General features: G+C 37.7%; 1 protein-coding gene across 2 annotated transcripts in view; it reads right to left on the bottom strand.

The window, feature by feature from the left end:
• Positions 1 to 21,436, bottom strand: part of PARP8 (poly(ADP-ribose) polymerase family member 8) — a 193,665-nt gene that overhangs the window by 87,933 nt on the left and 84,296 nt on the right. For both annotated transcript variants that reach the window (XM_070357474.1, XM_070357473.1), the window contains exon 4: positions 5,275 to 5,312. In XM_070357474.1, coding sequence (XP_070213575.1) covers positions 5,275 to 5,312 — 38 coding nt within the window. The remainder of the gene's footprint in view (positions 1 to 5,274; positions 5,313 to 21,436) is intronic.

Below are 21,436 nucleotides of genomic sequence, written 5' to 3'. Positions count from 1 at the left end.
TTTTGTAGAGAACCTATGGAGATCCTTGTTAAAGGCTGTTACCAATATGAATATTTCCTCTTCCCTTCCCTGCCAGACTATGCAAGCATCACTGGAAATTCTGTGGACTGAGGACAGATGAGTAGAGAGCTATGAAAACATGTGTTTTAAACCACTGCTTTTATTCTATTTCATTCTATTTCTAATTTAAGCCATCATTCTATTATTCATTACTATGTAACTTCATAGAAATAATTACAGATAATAACTGTATTGATTTTATAACATAATCTGTATAGTTCCCCCCATATATGATATTCATATAAACCATCCAACCCAGTCAATTATCAATGTCATCCTTATTTTAAAGATGAGGAAACAAAGAATCAGAGAAATTAATTCACCCAAATTATTTAAGTAATTAAAGTTTACACATAGTGTAGTAAGTGGTGAAATTGTCTGAATCCAAACATCAATGCTTTGCTATTTTTTTAATATCAAAAAAATAGAGAAATGAGAGAATTCATACCCTCCAGTAGGCAAGCGTCCTAATTAAAGGTGGTAACCCAAGAGGAAGAATTCTGCTGGTCTGTCACAACAGAGTCACAACCTATGATTTGTAATACACACGCATGTGTGCTAAGTTGCTTCAGTTGTGTCTGACTCTTTGTGACCCGTGGTCTGTAGCCCGCCAAGCTCCTCTGTCCATAGAATTCTCCAGGCAAGAATACCGGAGTGGGTTGCCATGCCCTCTCCAAGGGATCTTTCCGGCCCAGGGATCAAACCCAAGCATCCTGCTTGACAGGCGGTTTCTTTACCACTAGTGCCACCTGGGAAGCCTGATTTGTAATAAAATTAACTTTAAAAAACAGCAAATTGTCTACAGTATAAACTCCATGAAGAAGTACAGATAACCAGAAGGCTGCTCTATTTCTTCACTATTTTGAAAAGCCAATATATATATTTAATTTATATACAGGTCATTTTGTACACCTAAATCTAAAAGACCCTCTAAATTTTCATTTTCACAAAAACAAACTATGAAATGAATTTCAATAGATGGCACAGGTAACTTAATAGGTTAAATTATAAAATAGCAAATCTGCTCCTAAGGAAATAAATAAGATGGCATAATCTTGAATTGGGAAGATTATGTTGATACACGTTCATAGGATAAAAAAAAAAATTCCGTACTGTATTTTCAAACTTAAATGATAAGATAATCATTAAGCCATAAATTCAGAAAAAGTTGGGGCAGGGGGAAAGCCTGAGGAACATTATCAGAAGGAATTAAGAAAAGTACTATCAAGATTATTGAATTTAGAAATTAGAAGCGACATAAAAGAGCTATTTGTTTGGAATAATTTTTAAAATAGACAAACATTTTAGAAGAAAAACAAAGGGGGGAAAGACAAAAACAAATATAAAATAACATAAATAAGGAAGGGGAAATAATCACAGAGATGCAGATTTTTAGATTTAAGATTGAATACTATTAAAAAAACTTTTTGCTAAAAGAAATTTGGACATTTCTCCAACATAGTGAACTTTCAGGAAGAACACGTGTTAAAAAATGGCTAAAGAAATAGAAAAAAAAAGAACAGATCACTAATCATGGCAGAAAAATATAACTGCCCTAGAACAATCTCTAAAAACATACCAGGCTCAGACAGATTTGCTAGCAAGTTTTATCAAATGCCAAAGAACAGTTTAATCTCTTCAGCAATTTGAAGTCTTTAAAAACAGAATATATGACAAAATACACATAACTCTTATAGAGCAACATTAAAATATCTGCTAATACAACTTGTCACCTTTTGTTCAAAGGAGAAATCATATATGATACCGCATTTGATGCCAAACAAGAATTGGATAAATTGTAAATATTCATTCTTTAAAAAAAAAAAAAGCTTGGTAAATGAGAAAAGAAATGATACCTGCTTTTCTGAAAGCGACTAGAAGCAAGCTCACTAATTTTGAGAAAAGGAGGGAAGCTGCCAACTTTCATATCTATTATTAAAAATCACTGGAAGTTCTGGCTAGTGCAAGAGGAGAAAAAATACAGGTATGAATACTGGGAAGGAAAAGTAAGCATATTATTTTTATATAATATTTTATATATATATATTTATATGAAAAACCAAGTGTAGTAACTGAACTCCTAGTACAAATAACTAGAATTAAATTTAATAATGGGGAAATATCATAGTAATATTCACTTTGAAGAAAGCTCCATAAAAATACTGCTACTACTTCTTCTCCAGAAGTATCTTCAGAAGTGACAGGAATCAGAACTGAATTAGAGTCTTGGTTACCAGCAAAACTACACAGCCTTGGGGAATATTTAGCCTCTCTCAGCACACTTCTTCACGTATAAAATGGCATGATAACACTTGTTCTGTCTATACATAGACTATATTTAGAATAAATTCAATTATGTATATAAAAATACTTGGTTCTATCCCCAAATTCGCTGATCCTCTCTCTCCATCTTCACGTTTTTATTTATATTCCTTTTTAATAAACTAAATTATATTGGAAATTCACTACTAACTTGCTTCATGAATAAAATTCAATTTTAAAAAAGCACCAATGATAACCAATACTTTATTTTCAATTTTAATTTCTGTATACCGTAGTTCCAAGTGGGGCTCTTGTATGGTGAGGAAAACCAGAGTAATACCCCGTGGCCACAAGAGGGAGCTAAATATTTGGTTCACTTAATTAAAGGCACCATCGTATTTCCTACCCTACAAAATAATTCACTTACTGTCTTCAACTGGGCTTTGATTTGTGGCATTATTTCTATCACCTTGACTTAAAAGTCCTGCATCACACATGGCTGACATCTCTAGAAGCTACCTCAGATGAAACACATAATAATTATATTTACAATAAAAAGTTGAAGGCAGGAGGAGAAGGGGACAACAGAGGATGAGATGGTTGGATGGCATCACTAACTCGATGGACATGAGTTTGAGCAAGCTCTGGGAGTTGGTCGTGGACAGGGAAGGCTGGTGTGCTACAGTCCATGGGGTCGCAAAGAGTCGGACACGACTGAGCAACTGAACTGAACTGAACAGTAAAAAAGTAGGGCTTTTATTTTCCTAACTTTAAGCAAACATTCAGCATCAAAAGCATACTGTATCATAAGGGAGAGGGCTGATTGCAAAATCATACAAAAACTTTTTTTCTTTATATAGTTCATGTCTTGGTTCTTCCAGTGGTATCTGCCTAGAATACTTTTGATACTACTATTAAAAATAGGTATATATTTAATAATGAATAACTCTCCTTAAAAATTGCATAATAGTTTTATAGAATGCTACACTTTCTATATATATGGAGAAATATATGGAGATCATAGCAAAGTAACAGTAAAGGAATTTGTGATTTATGAAAACTATTTTAAAATATTAAATTTGATTTTACAAAAAGGTTAAATGCAGAATGTAAATTGCTACAGGAAATACTTAGGTTAAAAGATAAAGAAATAAATTTTACAATATTCTGACACCACATTATTAACTAATTATTTTTTAATATTCAAAATACATATCATCAAAATTATAGCAATCTACTCATTTTATATAGAAATTATGATCTCAATAATGCATAGTAAATGAACAAAATAGTTAGATTTAAATAGGAATTAGAATTATGACTTTAACTTATAACACACATAGGTCAGTTTGGAAACCATCAGATTTTATTAGGAATGAATATGGAGTAAAAAGTATATATATGAAATATAAGCAGATAAAATTTGCTAATCTTTCCTACAGTGTATGATAAACAATAGATTCCTGCATTATACATTTTGGGGTAAACTGTGTGCTTAGTTGTGTCTGATTCTTTGCAACCACGTGGACTGTGGTCCACCAGGCTCCTCTGTCTACGGGGATTCTCCAGACAAGAATACTGGAGTGGGTTGCCATGCCCCACAACAGGAGACGTTCCCAACCCAGGGACCGAACCCATGTTTTCCGGATTGAAGGATTCTTTAGCATCTGAGCCACCAAGGAAGCCCAAGAATACTGGAGTGGGTAGCCTATCCCTTCTTCAGGGAACCTTCCTGACCCAGGAATCAAACCAGGGTCTCCTGCATTGCAGGAGGAATCTCTACTAGCCGAGCTACCCGGGAAGCCCTAATCAAGACGGTTTCAATCTTCTCTAAGTCTACAGTCTCATGCTCTTACTCAAGATAAAGTTATACATATCATTTGTGAGAAAAGAACTACAGATAAACAAATCTTGTTCATACTTGAAATTATTATGACAAATGTTGGCAAACACATCCTGGGCTCTGGTGAGACTACAGTGAGTCCAGAAAGTAAGACTGAACATGGCCTTGAAGACAGACACTGGTTTGATGCATAAAAAAATGAATCTACTGTGATCTTACATTCTGCTTTTTATGCACAAGTGTTTGTGGACCTAGTAATCGATTTCAGGACACACAGGGAGAACGGCTGTGCATATGTAAGAAGCCTAGTGCAGTCTAGCGGTACGTCCCCGGGCTCTGGACTATTGGGTTCCAATTACAGCTCTTCTCCTTAATGGCACTGTCATCATTCATCTGTAAAATGGGGACATTACGGTAACTATCTTATAGGGTGGCTGCAAGAATTGTTTAATTATATATACACTTAGAGAAGGGCTTCCCTGGTGGCTCAGATAGTAAAGACTCTGCCTGCAATGTGGGAGACCCAGGATTGATCCCTGTGTCAGGAAGATCCCCTAGAAAAGGGAATGACTATCCTCTCCAGTATTCTTGCCTGGAGAATTCCGTGGACAGAGGAGCCTGGAGGGCCACAGTCCGTGGAGTTGCAAAGACTAGGACACAACTGAGCGTGTTATCACATACACATACACTTAGAGAAATTGAGAACGGCCTGTCATTTTCAATTATTACTATTGCTTTTAGCTATTGTTTTAGCTGTTGCTCCTACCTATTATTTTTAGGTTATGAAAAACCAAATGATTTCCCCAAACCAACAACTAAACCAGTTTAGAGAACCTTTATTTTAACCATAATGAGGTAAGTACATAGGCTGACACTATCATATGGGCTTAAAGAAAGAATAGTTTTCACAGGGAAACTATTTTGATTCTGGACTGCATCTCAGGGTAAGACATGTACCTAGCAGGCAATCAACAGAATTATATCTTTAAGTCTTCCCCTGCCAGTGATTCACCCCTGGATATATTTAAATACATTTCACATCTCCAGAAGAAAAAATATTCAAAGGAATCATGGCATAAATATTTGTAATAAAAAGAAGAAAAACATACCTGGGTAATCTTCAGATACATGTACTGAATAGGATACACTGTTAAAACAAGGCAGGGCGGGAGAGAAAAGACAGGCTCAAGTTACTACTAAGGTAGACATGCTTTTACACAGTAAAAACCAACCTCAGGTTACTCACTAATTTATATAGATACAAGTATAAACAGAAATCAAGATGGATTAGAAAACATCTTTGATAGTTGACACAGGAATCTTACAGATTTTTTAAATACATGACACAGTAATATAAATCTTTTGTGATACTTTTTTTAGTATAGCTAGGTCTTTTTATCTCAGCAGTGTCTAACATTCAGTTCTTTATAAACATGTGCATTGTTTGTGTGCTGCTGCTGCTGCTGCTAAGTCGCTTCAGTCGTGGCCGACTCTTTGCGACCCCATAGACGGCAGCCCACCAGGCTCCGCCGTCCCTGGGATTCTCCAGGCAAGAACACTGGAGTGGGTTGCCATGTCCTTCTCCAATGCATGAAAGTGAAGTCGCTCAGTCGTGTCCGACTCTTCACGACCCCATGGACTGCAGCCTACCAGGCTCCTCTGTCCATGGGATTTTCCAGGCAAGAGTACTGGAGTGGGGTGCCATTGCCTTCTCCGCATTTTGTGTAGGTTTTATCAAATCATCTTTTCTTACCAAAAAATGAAGTATTCTCCCATGTAGTATGGCACTTAAGGATCTAAACATTTATTTTTAATATTGCCTTTTCATAATATGTTGTGCTTTTTGAAACAGGTCCTTTACTTTAAAAAATTAACAAAATGGTGACAGTGTAACTAATAGGTATTCACAAACCAATCTCTCATCATCACCGTATATAGTAAATAAACTACCTCCTGTACTCAGAAGGATTGGGTTGTTTTAAAAATCACTTTTAACAACTCCATTCTCGGTAATCCCACTGTTTCTATGTATTTATCTCATGACACATGGGGATTTGTCATACTTTGTTTATTCTCCTTTATCAACTAGATTGCAAGTCACTTGAATTTAAGGTCCATTGATACTTGTATTTTCAGCACAGTTATCTAGGCTAGACACACATGCATGATATTCAGCACATATTCAATATTAGCTTTTTGGATGGATCAGTGGGGCTGCCACTTGTCACAGAAAAGTCAAAACTGAGTTCAAGTTCAGCCAAAATAACTACCTGTTCAGACCAAAAATATCAATTGTCTTTGAAGAAACTTACAGAATACAGAGCCTATATAAAGTATCATTCACCAAGTCAATACAGTCCAAATTACTCGACACATTAACAAATAAAAAAAACTTGAGCCTACTTCAAGAAAAAAATTTGACTCGTCTATGAGATTAGCCCTCAATAATGTTAAAACAGTAAGTATGGTCCGGGAGTTGGTGATGGACAGGGAGGCCTGGCGTGCTGCGATTCATGGGGTCGCAAAGAGTCGGACACGACTGAGCGACTGAACTGAACTGAACTGAAGGATGTGAAGGAAAATCTAATCTCAAGAAGAAACAAATACAAAGAGACGATCAGGGTCTTGTGGGACGCTAGCAAAATAGCAAATATTTTATATAATCGGAGCTTTATATAAAATATTTGCTATTTTGCTTTAGAAGATGAAAAGAGAGAATAATGCAGAAAAATAAAGCTGAAAATCTCCAAATTTGGGTGAAAGACATAGATGTGTTAATTGAAGAAGCTCAGAATACTCCAAACAGGATAAGGGCAAAGACATCTACTTCCAGGCACACATAATCAAACTGCTGAGAAACAAATACAAAGAGAAAAATTTCACAGAAGAGAAACAAAAGACACATTATATACAGGGAAATAAGAATCAGTGTTAAGTTTTTGTAAGGAACTACAGAGGACACAGGACAGGAGAAAAGCAGAGTAGGGGCGGCGGTGGGAGGAGGGGACGGGGAAGTAACAGCTATGAACCAAGAATTCTTTATCCAGGCCATAAATCTGTCCAAAGTGAAGGCCAATAAAGAATCTTTCAGATAAAGGAAAATTGTGGAAATATGTCTCAGCAGACTTAAAGTATAAGAAATCCCAAACAAAGTTCCCAGGCTAACTGATAATTAGAATTTCAAATACCCAGAAGGAATGAAGAGCACCAGAAACTGTCATGCTTTGTTTGACAAAATATAAAAGACTGTATTTATCATAATGTTTTAAAAATACACATGGGTATTTAAAGTAAATATGCAGCACTGTGTGATTTATAACATGTAAATGTAGTACCCAAGGCAGGTACAGAATAATGTGCGGGAAGGGTTAAATGGTCATATATAGCTTCAAGGTCCTTAATCTTATGGGAAATGGTATAATATTAACCCTAAATAATACCTCTAAGAAACTGTAAGAATATACATTGTAATTCCTAGAGCAAGCCCAAAACAAGATTAAATACAATAATAAATTGCATGGAATTCTAAAATCATTCTTGAACCTTTAATCCCAAAGAAAGCAGGAACAGAAGAACAAAACACAAGGAACAAATAGAAATCAAACAAATACTAAATAATATGAATCCTACCATAGCAAGAATTGCCTTAAATGCCGATGGAGTAAACATACTGAATAAAAGGCAAAGATGGATAGATAGATTTAAAAAAGCCAGATCCATTTCCATGCTGTCTTTAAGAGATCCACATTAAATAAAAACACAGGTAGATTGAAATTTTTTAAATGGAGAAGATATACCATGCAATGGTAAGCATAAGGAGACTGAAGTGTTTAATAACAAAGAACTCAAGACAGACACGAAGATATCATTCATAATGATATCATTCATTAATCCAAAGGATTAATCCATCAGGATGCAGGCACAATAATCACAGATGTGTATGTACCTAATAACAGAGCTTCAAAACACGTGAGACAAACCTGACAGTATTAAAAGGAAAAACAGACAATTCAACATAGTATGAGAAACTGACAGAACCACTCCCCTCCAAGAAAGAGATCATTAAAGACGCAGATGATTTGAAATACATTTTCATAGAAAATTACAACCACAAAAGATATTCAAAAGACTATCTTTTTCTCTTTAGATACACATGGGTAAAGTCACATACTGGGCTATAAAACTGCTGCTGCTGCTGCTGCTAAGTCGCTTCAGTCGTGTCCGACTCTGTGCGACCCCATAGACGGCAGCCCACCAGGCTCCCCCGTCCCCTGGATTCTCCAGGCAAGAACACTGGAGTGGGTTGCCATTTCCTTCTCCAATGCATGAAAGTGAAAAGTGAAAGTGAAGTCGCTTAGTCGTGTCCGACCCTCAGCGATCCCATGGACTGCAGCCGTCCAGGCTCCTCTGTCCATGGGGTTTTCCAGGCAAGAGTACTGGAGTGGGGTGCCATTGCCTTCTCCGGGGCTATAAAACTAGTCCTAATCAATGTGAACGCATAGTTGTTCAGGGTTCACTAGTTTATATCCTGGTCTCCCCGGCTCATCTTGTCCTTAAAACACTAAATCTTAAGTCCTCGAAAAGCACTGCCTTTTAGAATTCGTGACTGGACTCTGTTACCTTCGCCACAGGCAATGCAACTCTCCCAGTCAAGCCCAAGTCTCCAGGACTCCATCAGTCAAATCCCTGGCATGTTTTTCTAGTCCTTGGAAAGTAATCAGTCAGGGACAAGAAAGACTAAATAAAGAGGACAGTAGGAAAGAAAGATGGTTAATATGAGACCAAGCACTGATATGCTGGTTCTTTCATAAAGCATATTTAATTGTTCAATTAATTCAAGAAGCATTTCTTGGTAACTGCTAAAAGTCAAACACTGTGTTAATCCCAAATAAGATTCAGGTAGAAAAAAAACTGAAACATGACTAAACTATTAATTCAGAGGGAAATAAAGAATATGAAATATAATGAATATGACAGACCAAGAAATCGGAATATTTTAAAGCACATCAGATGCTTTTTTTTTGCTTTTTATTTTTAAATAATTATAGTCACGTGAAGTTACACAGATAGTGCAGAGAAGTCTCATGTTTCTCCACTGACTACATCTTATGCACTGATAGTGCAACATCAAAAGGAGGAAACCGACACCAGTGTGTATGTCATTTGTTCACATTTGCATCATGTACCCACTATTGCAAATCAGGACACAGAACGATTTGATCACTCAACATCTCCCTCTTTAGAGTCATACTTATCTGCCTTTATACCTATATCCCTAAACTCAGGCAGCCACTAATCAGTTCTCCTTCTCTGTAATTCTGTCAGTTCAAGATTATTATTATGTAAGTGAAATCAGAGTATGAAGCGTAGCAGTATTTTAGGTAAAATTAGTACTTCGAAAAAATTACTATGATTGGAAACATTTAGGATAGACTGAAGAGGAGAGGGATCGAATTAAGTAATAAAATATGAGCAAACATCAGTGGGGAGGTATGTAATGGGAAGGAGAAGCAGGAACAAATGGCAGATGCTGGACCCCTGCCAAGAGCCCAGCTTTGGGCCCTGAATCAAATGCCAAAAATTAGAAGATAAAATAACCATGCCTCAAACAAGCTGGAGGAAATATATACTATGACCCCATGTGAATTCATCTTCCCACAATTCGTTTCCTTACAATGGAATGATACTATATGTAGAAAGGAAATTATGGATGATCAGGGCAAGCCTTTATCTGGCAGTACTATGTGACAGAAGCCTGGGAATTTGCCAAAGATTATGCTCAGTACTGAGCTGAATTGATTCCCAACAGCTTACCATCTCAACCTACGGCACTTGGATTCATTTTTCATCCGAATCAATGTTTAGAACCAAAAGGAAGCCTTAGTACAGTCCCATGTCTATCTTCAATTAGGGAGACTGCTGTGGTTAGGCCAAGCAAACTGGATCAAATTCCAACTTTGAGGTGGGTGGCAGAAGAAAAGTAATTTCTATACACTCAGCTCCCATCTCTTTTCAGTAAAATGGAGGAATCCAGATCTACCCTACCAGCCCGCTGTGATGATTTAATGGCTTAACAGGTGTAAAGCCCCCAGGACAATGCCAGACACTAGCAGCAGGTGCAGAGTAATTATAGCTTCCAGTACAAGCAGTGAAAATTTACAGAAGTGAAATTTTACATGAATGAATGTTCTCTGGGGAACTCAGTTTGTTCAAAATCACAATATAATGCATTTTTTTTCAGAGACCAAAGCTAATATGGGTGATTTTATTTTATGGTTGTATTATCCTCATGATATTAGGAGACATTCCCATGTTCATGAGCATGCTTAATTTTTCAAATACAAAATAGAAAACAAGAGCCCTACAAAATGATTCATCAACTCCTGTGATGTATAGCATCTTCAGGGTTGTACACCAGAAGGAAAATCACTAGGGCTGTAAAATCTGAATCAGTTTCACTTACAGAGTCCTTAGGGAAACAAACTAATAGAAACAGACATGGACGATTAAAGCTAAAGGACCTAATAGGTAGGGCTAAAAAAAGAACAAAGAACCAAGCTTAAATAGATATGAGAGTAAGTGTAGCACATGCAGTACATAATAAATGTTAAAGCACGCAAAAAAAAAAAAAAAAAGAGAGAGAGAAGTGAAAGTGAAAGACGGTGAGCATGAGAAGGAAGAAAAACTTGGAGCAAGCTCTGAAATCTCATTTTTAAAAATGCCTTCAGATATTTGGAATTTGCTAAATTACAAATACACTGAGGTGCTTTGACAGAGAAATTCAAGTCCATCGATAGGTATTTGGCATATACTGAATGCACCGTACTAGGTTCTTAATATTACAAGTTTAAAACTACAATCTATAAGTTATTTGTATGATCTCAATAATTTTTTTTTGATAAAATGGTTGCTTCTGCCTCTTATTGCTCTGACAGCATCTATCCCAAAGATACCTTCCAATAGCCAAGAGCCTCTGGAGCAGTTCCTGGAAGAGCCCTCTCGGATGTTGAGTATCTACCTAATCTACCTAATCTTGTACTTTGTTTATGTATTTGTTTACTCCTATAATTAAATTGCCAACATCTGCTGGATCATTGAAAAAGCAATAGAGTTCCAGAAAAACATCTATTTCTGTTTTATTGACTATGCCAAAGCCTTTGACTGTGGGATCACAATAAACTGTGGAAAATTCTGAAAGAGATGGGAATACCAGACCACCTGACCTGCCTCTTGAGAAATCTATATTCAGGTCAGGAAGCAACAGTTAGAACTGGACATGAAACAACAGACTGGTTCCAAATAGGAAAAGGAATATGTCAAGGCTGTACATTGTCACCCCGCTTATTTAACTTCTATGCAGAGTACATCATGAGAAACACTGGACTGGAGGAAGCACAAGCTGGAATCAAGATTGCTGGGAGAAATATCAGTAACCTCAGATATGCAGATGACACCATGCTTATGGCAGAAAGTGAAGAAAAACTATAGGGCCTCTTGATGAAAGTGAAAGAGGAGAGTGAAACGGTTGGCTTAAAGCTCAAAATTCAGAAAACGAAGATCATGGCATCTGATCCCATCACTTCATGGGAAATAGATGGGGAAACAGTGGAAACAGTGTCAGACTTTATTTTTGGGGGCTCCAAAATCACTGCAGATGGTGATTGGAGCTATGAAATTAAAAGACACTTACTCCTTGGAAGAAAAGTTATGACCAACCTAGACAGCATATTAAAAAGCAGAGATATCACTTAGTCAACAAAGGTCCGTCTAGTCAAGGCTATTGTTTTTCCAGTGGTCATGTATGGATGTGAGAGCTGGACTATAAAGAAAGCTGAGCGCTGAAGAATTGATGCCTTTGAACTGTGGTGTTGGAGAAGACTCTCGAGAGTCCCTTGGACTGCAAGGAGATCCAACCAGTCCATTCTGAAGGAGATCAGTCCTGGGTGTTCATTGGAAGGACTGATGTTGAAGCTGAAACTCCAATACTTTGGCCACCTGATGCAAAGAGCTGACTCATTGGAAAAGACCCTGATGCTAGGAAAGATTGAAGGTGGGAGGGGAAGGGGACGACAGAGGATGAGATGGTTGGATGGCATCACCGACTCGATGGACATGAGTTTGGGTAAATTTCAGGATTTGGTGATGGACAGGGGGGCCTGGTGTGCTGCAGTCCATGGGGTCGCAGAGTCAGACACGACTGAGCGACTGAGCTGAACTGAACTGCTTTCTCTACACACCACCTTTCCCTCCTCTGCCGTGCGCTCCCAGCTTCCCATGCAGGTCACCTGCCTGCCTCCATCGCCAGGTTAACGCATGCCGGCCATTCTCCACTCCTAGCCTTGGGCTCTGAGTGCTGCTGAAAGGACAGAGGAGCTAAATCTAGTGGCATGCCATGTGGTATGTGACGCCAGCTGTGCACAACTAGCTCAGTGGCCCCCAGAGCCCACCTCTCACACGCTCCTTTGCTGCTGCTTCTCAGTAGTCTTTTCAACCCCCAACATCTTTCCAACACCTTATAACTATTAATACCTGCCCTTTCACAATGCACATTAAGATACAATAGACGATCATATGGTTACTCCCTCAAGGCATTCCCTCAACTGATTCTCCACCAACCACCTACAGGCTCATACTTCTCTTCTGGCATCCAGAAAAAAGGAAATCTCCTTCCTTTTATCTAAGACTAACACATCTACATGATTTATAGATCCCATAAGCTCACAGTCCATTTGGTACCTTTCTCGATTAATTTAATCTAACAATGACATCATTTTAAATTAATCAAAATTTGTAATTATCCAAGTGTGAAGAGATCTGCCCACAAAGATATTAATGGTAGTACCATTTAAAAAGAAAAAGTGCCCCCCAAACCATAAGTGCCAATAATAGGATTATACCAACTATTACATACACACAATGTGATGCCTGGCAACTATGAAAAAATAATGGTGTAAAATAATATGTAATGAATGAGATAAGTGCTTCTGATATATTAAGGTACATACAAAAAAATCAGACTGCTGTAAACATATTTTCGTTAAAAATGTATACATGCATGTCTACACAGATAGAAACGTGGCTTAAAAAATAATGAAAAACTTGAACAGTTGTTATCTCTTGGTAATTGGATGAAAGGAAACTCTACTGTTTATATTGTTTTGATACTTACAATAAATGTATATGTGTAAAAAGGAAAAACCTAGTAATGTTTAAGCTCTCCTCTTACCTTGTAGCCTTTTTTCATCACTCTACTTTTTCTCTGAAAGTTGAGTTTTTATAAAGAATAATCTAACCAGTCTTCACTAGCTATCAACTCTACAGGCACCTTAAAATCTGGCTTACACGCCTACTACTCTACCAAAATTCTATTTCTCCAGGTCACCGTCGGCCTTTTTTATTTCTAGTTATTTTCTACATGAATTCTCAGATGCAGTTAATAAAAACAAAGATATCAAAGAAACCCTCCTTCCTTGGGTTTTGAACTCCACTTCTCCCTGGGTCCCTGGCTTGCTTTTGTCTCCTTAATCTCTTTCGATATTTCACATTTCATATTGTTTTTGTATTTCAATGCTTTCTGCTCTAGTTTTTCAAATGAGTAATCTCAACTACATCCATGAGAATCTCCTACCAGCCAGAAGCAGAAGATTCAAATATTCCCAATCTCTAAATCAAGCAGGCAGCTTCTTTTTTCTTCCCCTCTCACATTTTCAATAGGATACTCTGCTAGCAAATTAAACCCAACACATAAAAACAGAACTCAGAGGCTTCTTCACATGAATTTTCAACTCAGCAGATTAAATAGCAAGAAATTCAGTGCAAATAAGAGCAGCAGCTGCTGTTAGGGAACTAGGGACCAATTTACTACTTGACCATATCAGGGCACAAGCCCCTTGGCCACTTTCTGGAGCAGGAAAATTCTGATTCAGTAGATCTGAAGTGGAACCTGGGAGTGTGCATCTATACAAAGCACCCAGAGTGATTCCGATGAAAGTAAGCTCTGGATCTTGTTTTCAAAAACATACAAATACAGGTCCTACAGAGTAAAATTCTAACTCCTTAGCATGTCTTCCAAGGCTCGTCATTATCTGACTGACCCATAAGTTCCTAACTAGCCAAAACCCTCACAAATACCCACAGACCTTAACATCCAACCACGTCAGGTTCTACCATTCCCCAAAGAGGTCATCTTTTTCACACAAACGAAACTGGTTCCAGACTGCTGGGCTCTACCATTATTAACTGTGTGACAGACAGCTAGATAACTAACTGTTTTCTGCCTCAGTTACCTCGTCTGTAGTACCTATCTCTTAGGGCTGTTGTGAGGAGTAAACAAGTTAACACATGTAAAGCACTGAGAAGAAAAAAAATGACACCAAAGTATTCTATAAATATAAGTTGCTTCATTAATAATATTATTTCAATGATTATTACTTCTATAAATAGACTTATTTTCTGAGAAAACACCCCCTCTCCCCTCAATATTCAAATCTCTGAAGCAACTGCCTATGAAACTTCACGGAGAAGGCAATGGCACCCCACTCCAGTACTCTTGCCTGGAAAATCCCATGGACAGAGGAGCCTGGTAGGCTGCAGTCCATGGGGTCACACAGAGTCAGACACGACTGAGCGACTTCACTTTATTTTTTCACTTTCATGCATTGGAGAAGGAAATGGCAACCCACTCCAGTGTTCTTGCCTGGAGAATCCCAGGGACGGCGGAGCCTGGTGGGCTGCCGTCTATGGGGTCGCACAGAGTCGGACACGACTGAAGCGCCTTAGCAGCATGAAACTTCAAAAACTCGGGCAGACTTGGGTGTTTTTTCCCCCGTGTCCCATTTTACCTTGACCTTAACTGTCCTTAGACTAAATGTACAGACCAAACATTGTCATCTCCAAACCCCCACGGCTCTGCCACAGTAACTCAACAATTAAATAAATTCTGAATAAATGAACAGATCATATCTTTTTCCAAAATTACTTAAAAATAGACCATGCCATTCCTAGACAGAATACCTACCATGTAGTAAGCAGTACTCAAATATTTGATAAAAATCAGATCAGCAAATGTGGTAACCAGTAGTTCTCCCTGTGGGTACATACCACTGTACATGCGTCAGTCCCTTTCATCACATTCTTTTCACAGGCTTTTTGTGATGTATAGAAGCAGAACCGGTTCTGAACACCCAGGTCATGGGTATTCTCTTTTCATTTTCGAATCTACACAGTGAGAGTGTGATACTTAAAATTATTACCAGACCTGATCGCATGAGCTGAAATTCAGTAACACAGTATAGGAGATCTCTGAGATGCTCTGAGAAATGGAAGCAACAGTTAGGTTCACAAAAGAGCAGGCATGTTAGCTTTTCAAACTGATCAGTAGTTTAACTATTTTACCTGCCATGAGAATGCTACACATGAAAAGTCTTTATTTAACTTACTCCTATCTTGAAAGTATGGAAGAAGGAATGTCCGTTCGCCTAGAAAAAAAGAGGCAGGGGTATAGAAAATGTTTCATGAAAGGAATAAGCACGCTTTATCCAAGGCCTTCAGTGGAAACCCTGTGAGTGTATATGACCTCCCTTCTTCCATTCCACTCAACATGAAGACACAAACAGGTTGCTCTCACTCCGGAACACAAGGCTCATCTTTCCCACCAAGGAAATACATTGTTGATACGAGGCAATTTACACCACACTTTGTGTGTTTGTGCGAAGTGAATTCAGTAACGTCTGACTCTTTACGACGCTATATACTGTAGCCCACCAGGCTCCTCTGTCCATGAGATTCTCCAGAATACTGGAGTGGGTTGCCATTTTCTCCTCCAGAGGATCTTCTCGACCCAGGGATGGAACCCGATCTCTTAAATCTCCTGCATTGGCAGGCGGGTTCTTTACCACTAGCGCCACTTGGGAAGCCCCCTTTACAAAGGTTCAAGGGTGAAGATGCTTGCCCAATAAACACTGAGTTTCTCAATAATATGCATGTTCCCATTTTCAAAGCTTATTTTGATAATCTTTAAAGTTATACTTTTAGCAAGATCAAAAGTGATGATGCTTTTTGCTTGACTTTAGGGAAGTGGCTGAGTCAGCAATTTTCTATGCTTAAATATTACACTATTGGTTGAAGGCAGGAGGAGAAAGGGACAAAAGAGGATGAGATGGTTGGAAGGCATCATCGACTAAATGGGCATGAGTCTGAGCAAGCTCCAGGAGTTGGTGATGGACAGGGAACCTGTTTGCTCCACGGGTCGCAAAGAGTCGGACACGACTGAGAGACTGAACTGAACTGATAGGTTGAATGTTTAGACTTGTAAGTAAACCATCTTTTCAACAAGGATGAACTTGAAAGACTTAAATCCAATTTTGATTAGTAACCTAGATGCATCCTTTATTTATAGCATTAACAAACTATACAGTAAGAGCAAAATCATTCTTTTATACTGCCTTAGTTAAAAACAAGTCAATAGCTTATTTAAATAAAGTTCTACTTTTCTCTTTAATCGTAACCAAAAATAAGAGGAGATTACAAGTACAATTCCAACAAGACATGAATATTGGACAGAGAATGCCAGGTCATCACTATTAAGTTTTTGTTGTTCAGTCTCTATAGTCATGTTCGACTCTGCAACTCCATGGATTGCAGCCAGGCTCCTCTTTCTTCCACTATCTCCCAAAGTGCCCTCAGATTCACGTCCATTGAGTCAGTGATGCTATCTAACGATCTCATCCTCTGCCACCCCCTTCTCCTTTTGCCTTCAATCTTTTCCAGGATCAATCTTCTCCAATGAGTTGGCTCTTCGCATCATGTTAAGTTAATTATATACAACTACTACCTGACACCTTCACTAGATTATATATATAATTTCCATATTTCTTCCCTCAAAGTCTAATGTTTAAAGTTTTCTCTTCTGCAAAGTTTCCAGCTATAACTAATTCAATACTGTTTTGATAAATATTCACTAAAAAGGAGACAGGCTTCCAAGGTGGCACCAGTGGTAAAGAATCTACCTAGCAATGCAGGAGACACAAGACACAAGGATTCAATCCTTGGGTCAGGAAGATCCCCTGGAGTAGGAAATGGCAACCCACTCCAGTATTCTTGCCTGGGGAATCTCATGGACAGAGGAGCCTGGTGGGCTACAGTCCATGAGGTCGCAGAGTCAGACACGACTGAGGATACATACAAAAACCTTTATCTTCACCATTTTAGATCTAAGCTCAAGTTATAAATGGTTTTAAAGTTTAAAGGTGCTACAAATTATTTGCATAGCATGACAAGGCTGAAAAGTTGAGCATGATGAAATAATTCTGTAACTGAAGCAAGGCTTTGCAGTGATAGGAAAACATGTTTTAAGAAAACATTATAAATACTCAGAGAAATACCTGCAATAAATATTAAGATATTGCCTCACCAACTTTCTCCAGTAGTTGAGGTACACAAAATCAGTTCTCTCCAAGACACCTGCTTGTGGGATATCAAGCACAATTCTTAATACCATCTGAAGACCCTTCAGGATCCAGCCTATCTCCTCTCATCCTTTTGTTTCTTCACTCTCTCTGTGCCTGACAAAAAAAGAGAAAAAAACAAAAAACCCCTCTCTCAGTTCTTCCCCCTTCCCTCTGTCTGGAATTGTCTTCCTCCTCCTGTTCCTTTTTGCCCAACTCATCCTCACCCTTCAGATCTTAACTCAAATGTCACCTCCTAGGAATAAGCGTTCTGATCAAGCTCACCAGACCTGGGCAGACCATTCAGAACACAGCAGTTGCCCAGTTTGTAATTATGCCCTTATTTATGTGATGTGAACATTTGCTTCCCCCATGAAATCTGTGAGATTAGAAGGCATCTGCCTTCCTCATCATAATTTCTCAGTACCTACCATACAGCTAGCACCTAGTGGGAACACTGCCATTATTTGTGGAATGAATGTTTACTTCAAATGTATACATCTTTTTATCTTCCAACTCAGAATAAACTTCTTCACATTACTTAGCAAATATGACTTGGTTTACAACCTGAAGAGCGCAGGAGAAAGAGCATGAACTTTAGAATATGCCTTTACCAAGCCACATGAACCTGAGAAGATGAAACTGGCTAACTTTCTCCTGCTTCTTTGTTAGGCGAGGTAATATCTATTTTCTAGTCAGTCTTGTCAATGACAGTTACATGGAAGATGTGATGTGGAAAAAAGAAGCTTGTGGCATGGAAGGAGATGATCCAAAAAAAATGATTTTTCAACTTCCTCCCCTTCCCCAAAATTCAAGCATGAGAAAAGGTTTTTTAATAAGTCTGTAATGGACATCCACAAGGCCTCCTAGCTCATTGCAAGAAGAAATCCTTGAACTTGTAGAAGGAGAATCCCTTCTCTCAGGCTGATCAGAATTGCCGATCCCTCTTTGAAAGTAGAAAAGAGAAGTCACTAGCCTATACCTTGGCATCAGTGGTTGGTTCAGAGTGATTTGTTCAGAGTAAAGCCTGGAACTTTTATTTAATGGTTTGGGAAGTGACACTTGCTCCTCCTGTTTGTGGATAAGGAAGCATATAGCCATAGTTTCTGTTGGTAGACTCCTAAAACCCATGGTGAACAGAGAAAGGCAGAGCTTAGAAAATTTCACAGAGACAGAGGCAGGACTCTGATCAAAACAATCTTAAGTCTCATTATCAATAAACTTCATGGCAGGGACAAACTTTTACAGTTAAAGTTAGCATAAAATAGTTTTGTTTCTTTTGACCAAAATCATCTTAATTTGGACATGGATCTATTAAACTGCTTGAGTTACTTTAATGTAAACATGTACAAGCTATTTAAATTAAAAACTAATAGACATTTGGGTTCTTCCAGGTAGCTCAAACGGTAAAGAATCTACCTGCAATGCAGGAGACCTAGGCTCGATCCATGGGTAGGGAAGATTCCCTGGAGAAGGGCATGGCAATCCACTCCAGTATTCTTGCCTGGAGAATTCCATGGACAAAGGGGCCTGGTGGGCTACAGTCCATGGAGTCATAAAGAGAAACGACTGAGTGACTAACACACACACAGCAAATATACAAGTGATTTATTTAGGGTTTTAAGTTATATCTATAATTTTAATAGAACATATGACCTGAAAGCAACTGTAATACATTAGATATTGTACACTGAAAGCTGCAAGCAATTTATTTTTTTCTGTTTGTCAAAGATTTCTTTCAAGTATAACATTTTTTTCTTTGTGGTAAAATGATTTTTTTTTTAGTCTTTCATGGGCATTTGATTTCTTATTTTATTTGAATACATCTACATGTATGTAAAATTGGATTTGGAAAGCTGTAGTCCTATCCATTGCTCTTGGGAAGTCAGCAATGAAACAGGAGACTTTCAAACTGTAGAACAGTATTTCCTAATGCTTGCTAAAATCAATTAGCCTTTCACTCTTCATTAAGCTTTTGAAAAATGATTTGTTCTCACAAGATTAATGTGGAAAGTATAATTATTTGAAAACAAGGGTAATGTACTTAAATCTGACATATTTTGACCACCAAGTTAATTGATTACTAGATATTCAATTAGCAAATGCAATTCATTCTTAAGCCAGTGAATATGTAACTAAAAGACAGCCTCAAAGTAACAAATATTTAACACAAAGAGCACCATGTGGATGGTTTAACCAAGGAAAAGTGGCGAGTTTAACAAACCAGTTACAATCAGAATACCTGTTTTGAATATATGTCTAAATACAACATGTGGATTTTTCTTGGAAGCAGAAGGCCAAGGCAGATTCTACTGACCACAGATCCAATGAAACAAGAATGACATCCAATTGAGTCAAGTGATCAGGAATATTTAATCATAGCTATCTGTTGAGATACTGTTGTTCCTGTTTTAATATTCTATTTTCTATCAAATAGATAAGAGTTTCATCTTTCTTCTTTCTTTTTGAGCTGTCTCTAACTTTCAGTTTTGTAGACACTGTTTTTAGAAACTAAAATGAAACATTTAGAAAAAGCATCTAGCTCTCACTGATCCTTCCAGAATTCAGAAACTCCTAATGAGTCCCCTTATGTTTCATGAGCATAGTTATTTTTACAGCTTCAATAAGAATCTGCCTCTCTTTTTTACCAGGATATTACTGGACAAAGCCATTGCGTAACCAAAGCTATCCTGAGAATATCATATTTCAAAATGATTTTCATTTAATCAGAAATGACAAGCAACTACTGAGGGACAAGAATTGACTTTTATATGGAACTAATGCTTACAAATTTCTGCCAGGAAAATTGCTTGGCTGGTAGATTCCCAGAGTTACAGCAGGTGAGAAAGGTCATTTTCTGGCAGGACCCAACTAAACAGCTACTCATCCAATTACATAGGTACTGAAAATGAAATCTGTTGTAACGTGTGTCTTGGTTTTGTTTTTCCAGCCTCAGAGAAGCAAATAATAGAGGCTTTACAACTCTAATCTAAGATTTCTTATGAAAAATTCTGGAGGGAAGTTAAATTCTATCACCTTACACATGTATACCTGTGGCGGATTCATTTTGATATTTGGCAAAACTAATACAATTATGTAAAGTTTAAAAATAAAATAAAATAAAAATAAATAAAATAAAAAAATAAAAAGTAAAAAAAAAAAAATTCTATCACCTTAATAAAACATGATTCTAGATCTACAAGCTCAAGGAGGCCTCTATGGCCAATTAATACTCTTGTTGATGCTTTTTGTGATGAAGAATTACCTTTGGGAATTACTTATGATCAGAGGAGGAATACTAGAGGAAAAGGTGTCAAAAACATGAAAATGGGCCAAAAGAATTCTGAGTGTTTTACACTGGAACAATGGGCATTGTTCAGTGGGCCCTGCAAATGAGTATCTGATTCCTAACGGATTTTTAATCACCTCAGATATTTTTCTACTCTACAGGGATAAAAGTTTAGCTGTAAAAAAAAAAAAAAACCTGATCATAATGCAAATAATTTGTCTGTAGCATTACAAATGAGATTTTTCTGATAAAGAACATGTATATCAGTAAATCAAATATCTGTACCTCCAATTCTCATTTGAATCATGTGAACATAAACAAAGAAGCTTAGGCATTTATAAATGAAGGTCTCTTTATTTCATATTTAGGTGTTAAAATAATAAAGTCAACTTCATAAATACTGTGGAGAAGGCAATGGCACCCCACTCCAGTACTCTTGCCTGGAAAATCCCATGGACAGAGGAGCCTGGTGGGCTGCAGTCCATGGGGTCGCTAAGAGTCAGACAGGACTGAGCAACTTCACTTTCACTTTTCACT

The sequence above is a fragment of the Bos mutus genome, chromosome 20 (genome assembly GCF_027580195.1).
Source record: "Bos mutus isolate GX-2022 chromosome 20, NWIPB_WYAK_1.1, whole genome shotgun sequence".
NCBI classification, from domain to species: domain Eukaryota; kingdom Metazoa; phylum Chordata; class Mammalia; order Artiodactyla; family Bovidae; genus Bos; species Bos mutus.
The sequence above is the reverse complement of the archived record's forward strand: the minus strand, read 5'-3'. Positions and strand labels throughout refer to the sequence as shown.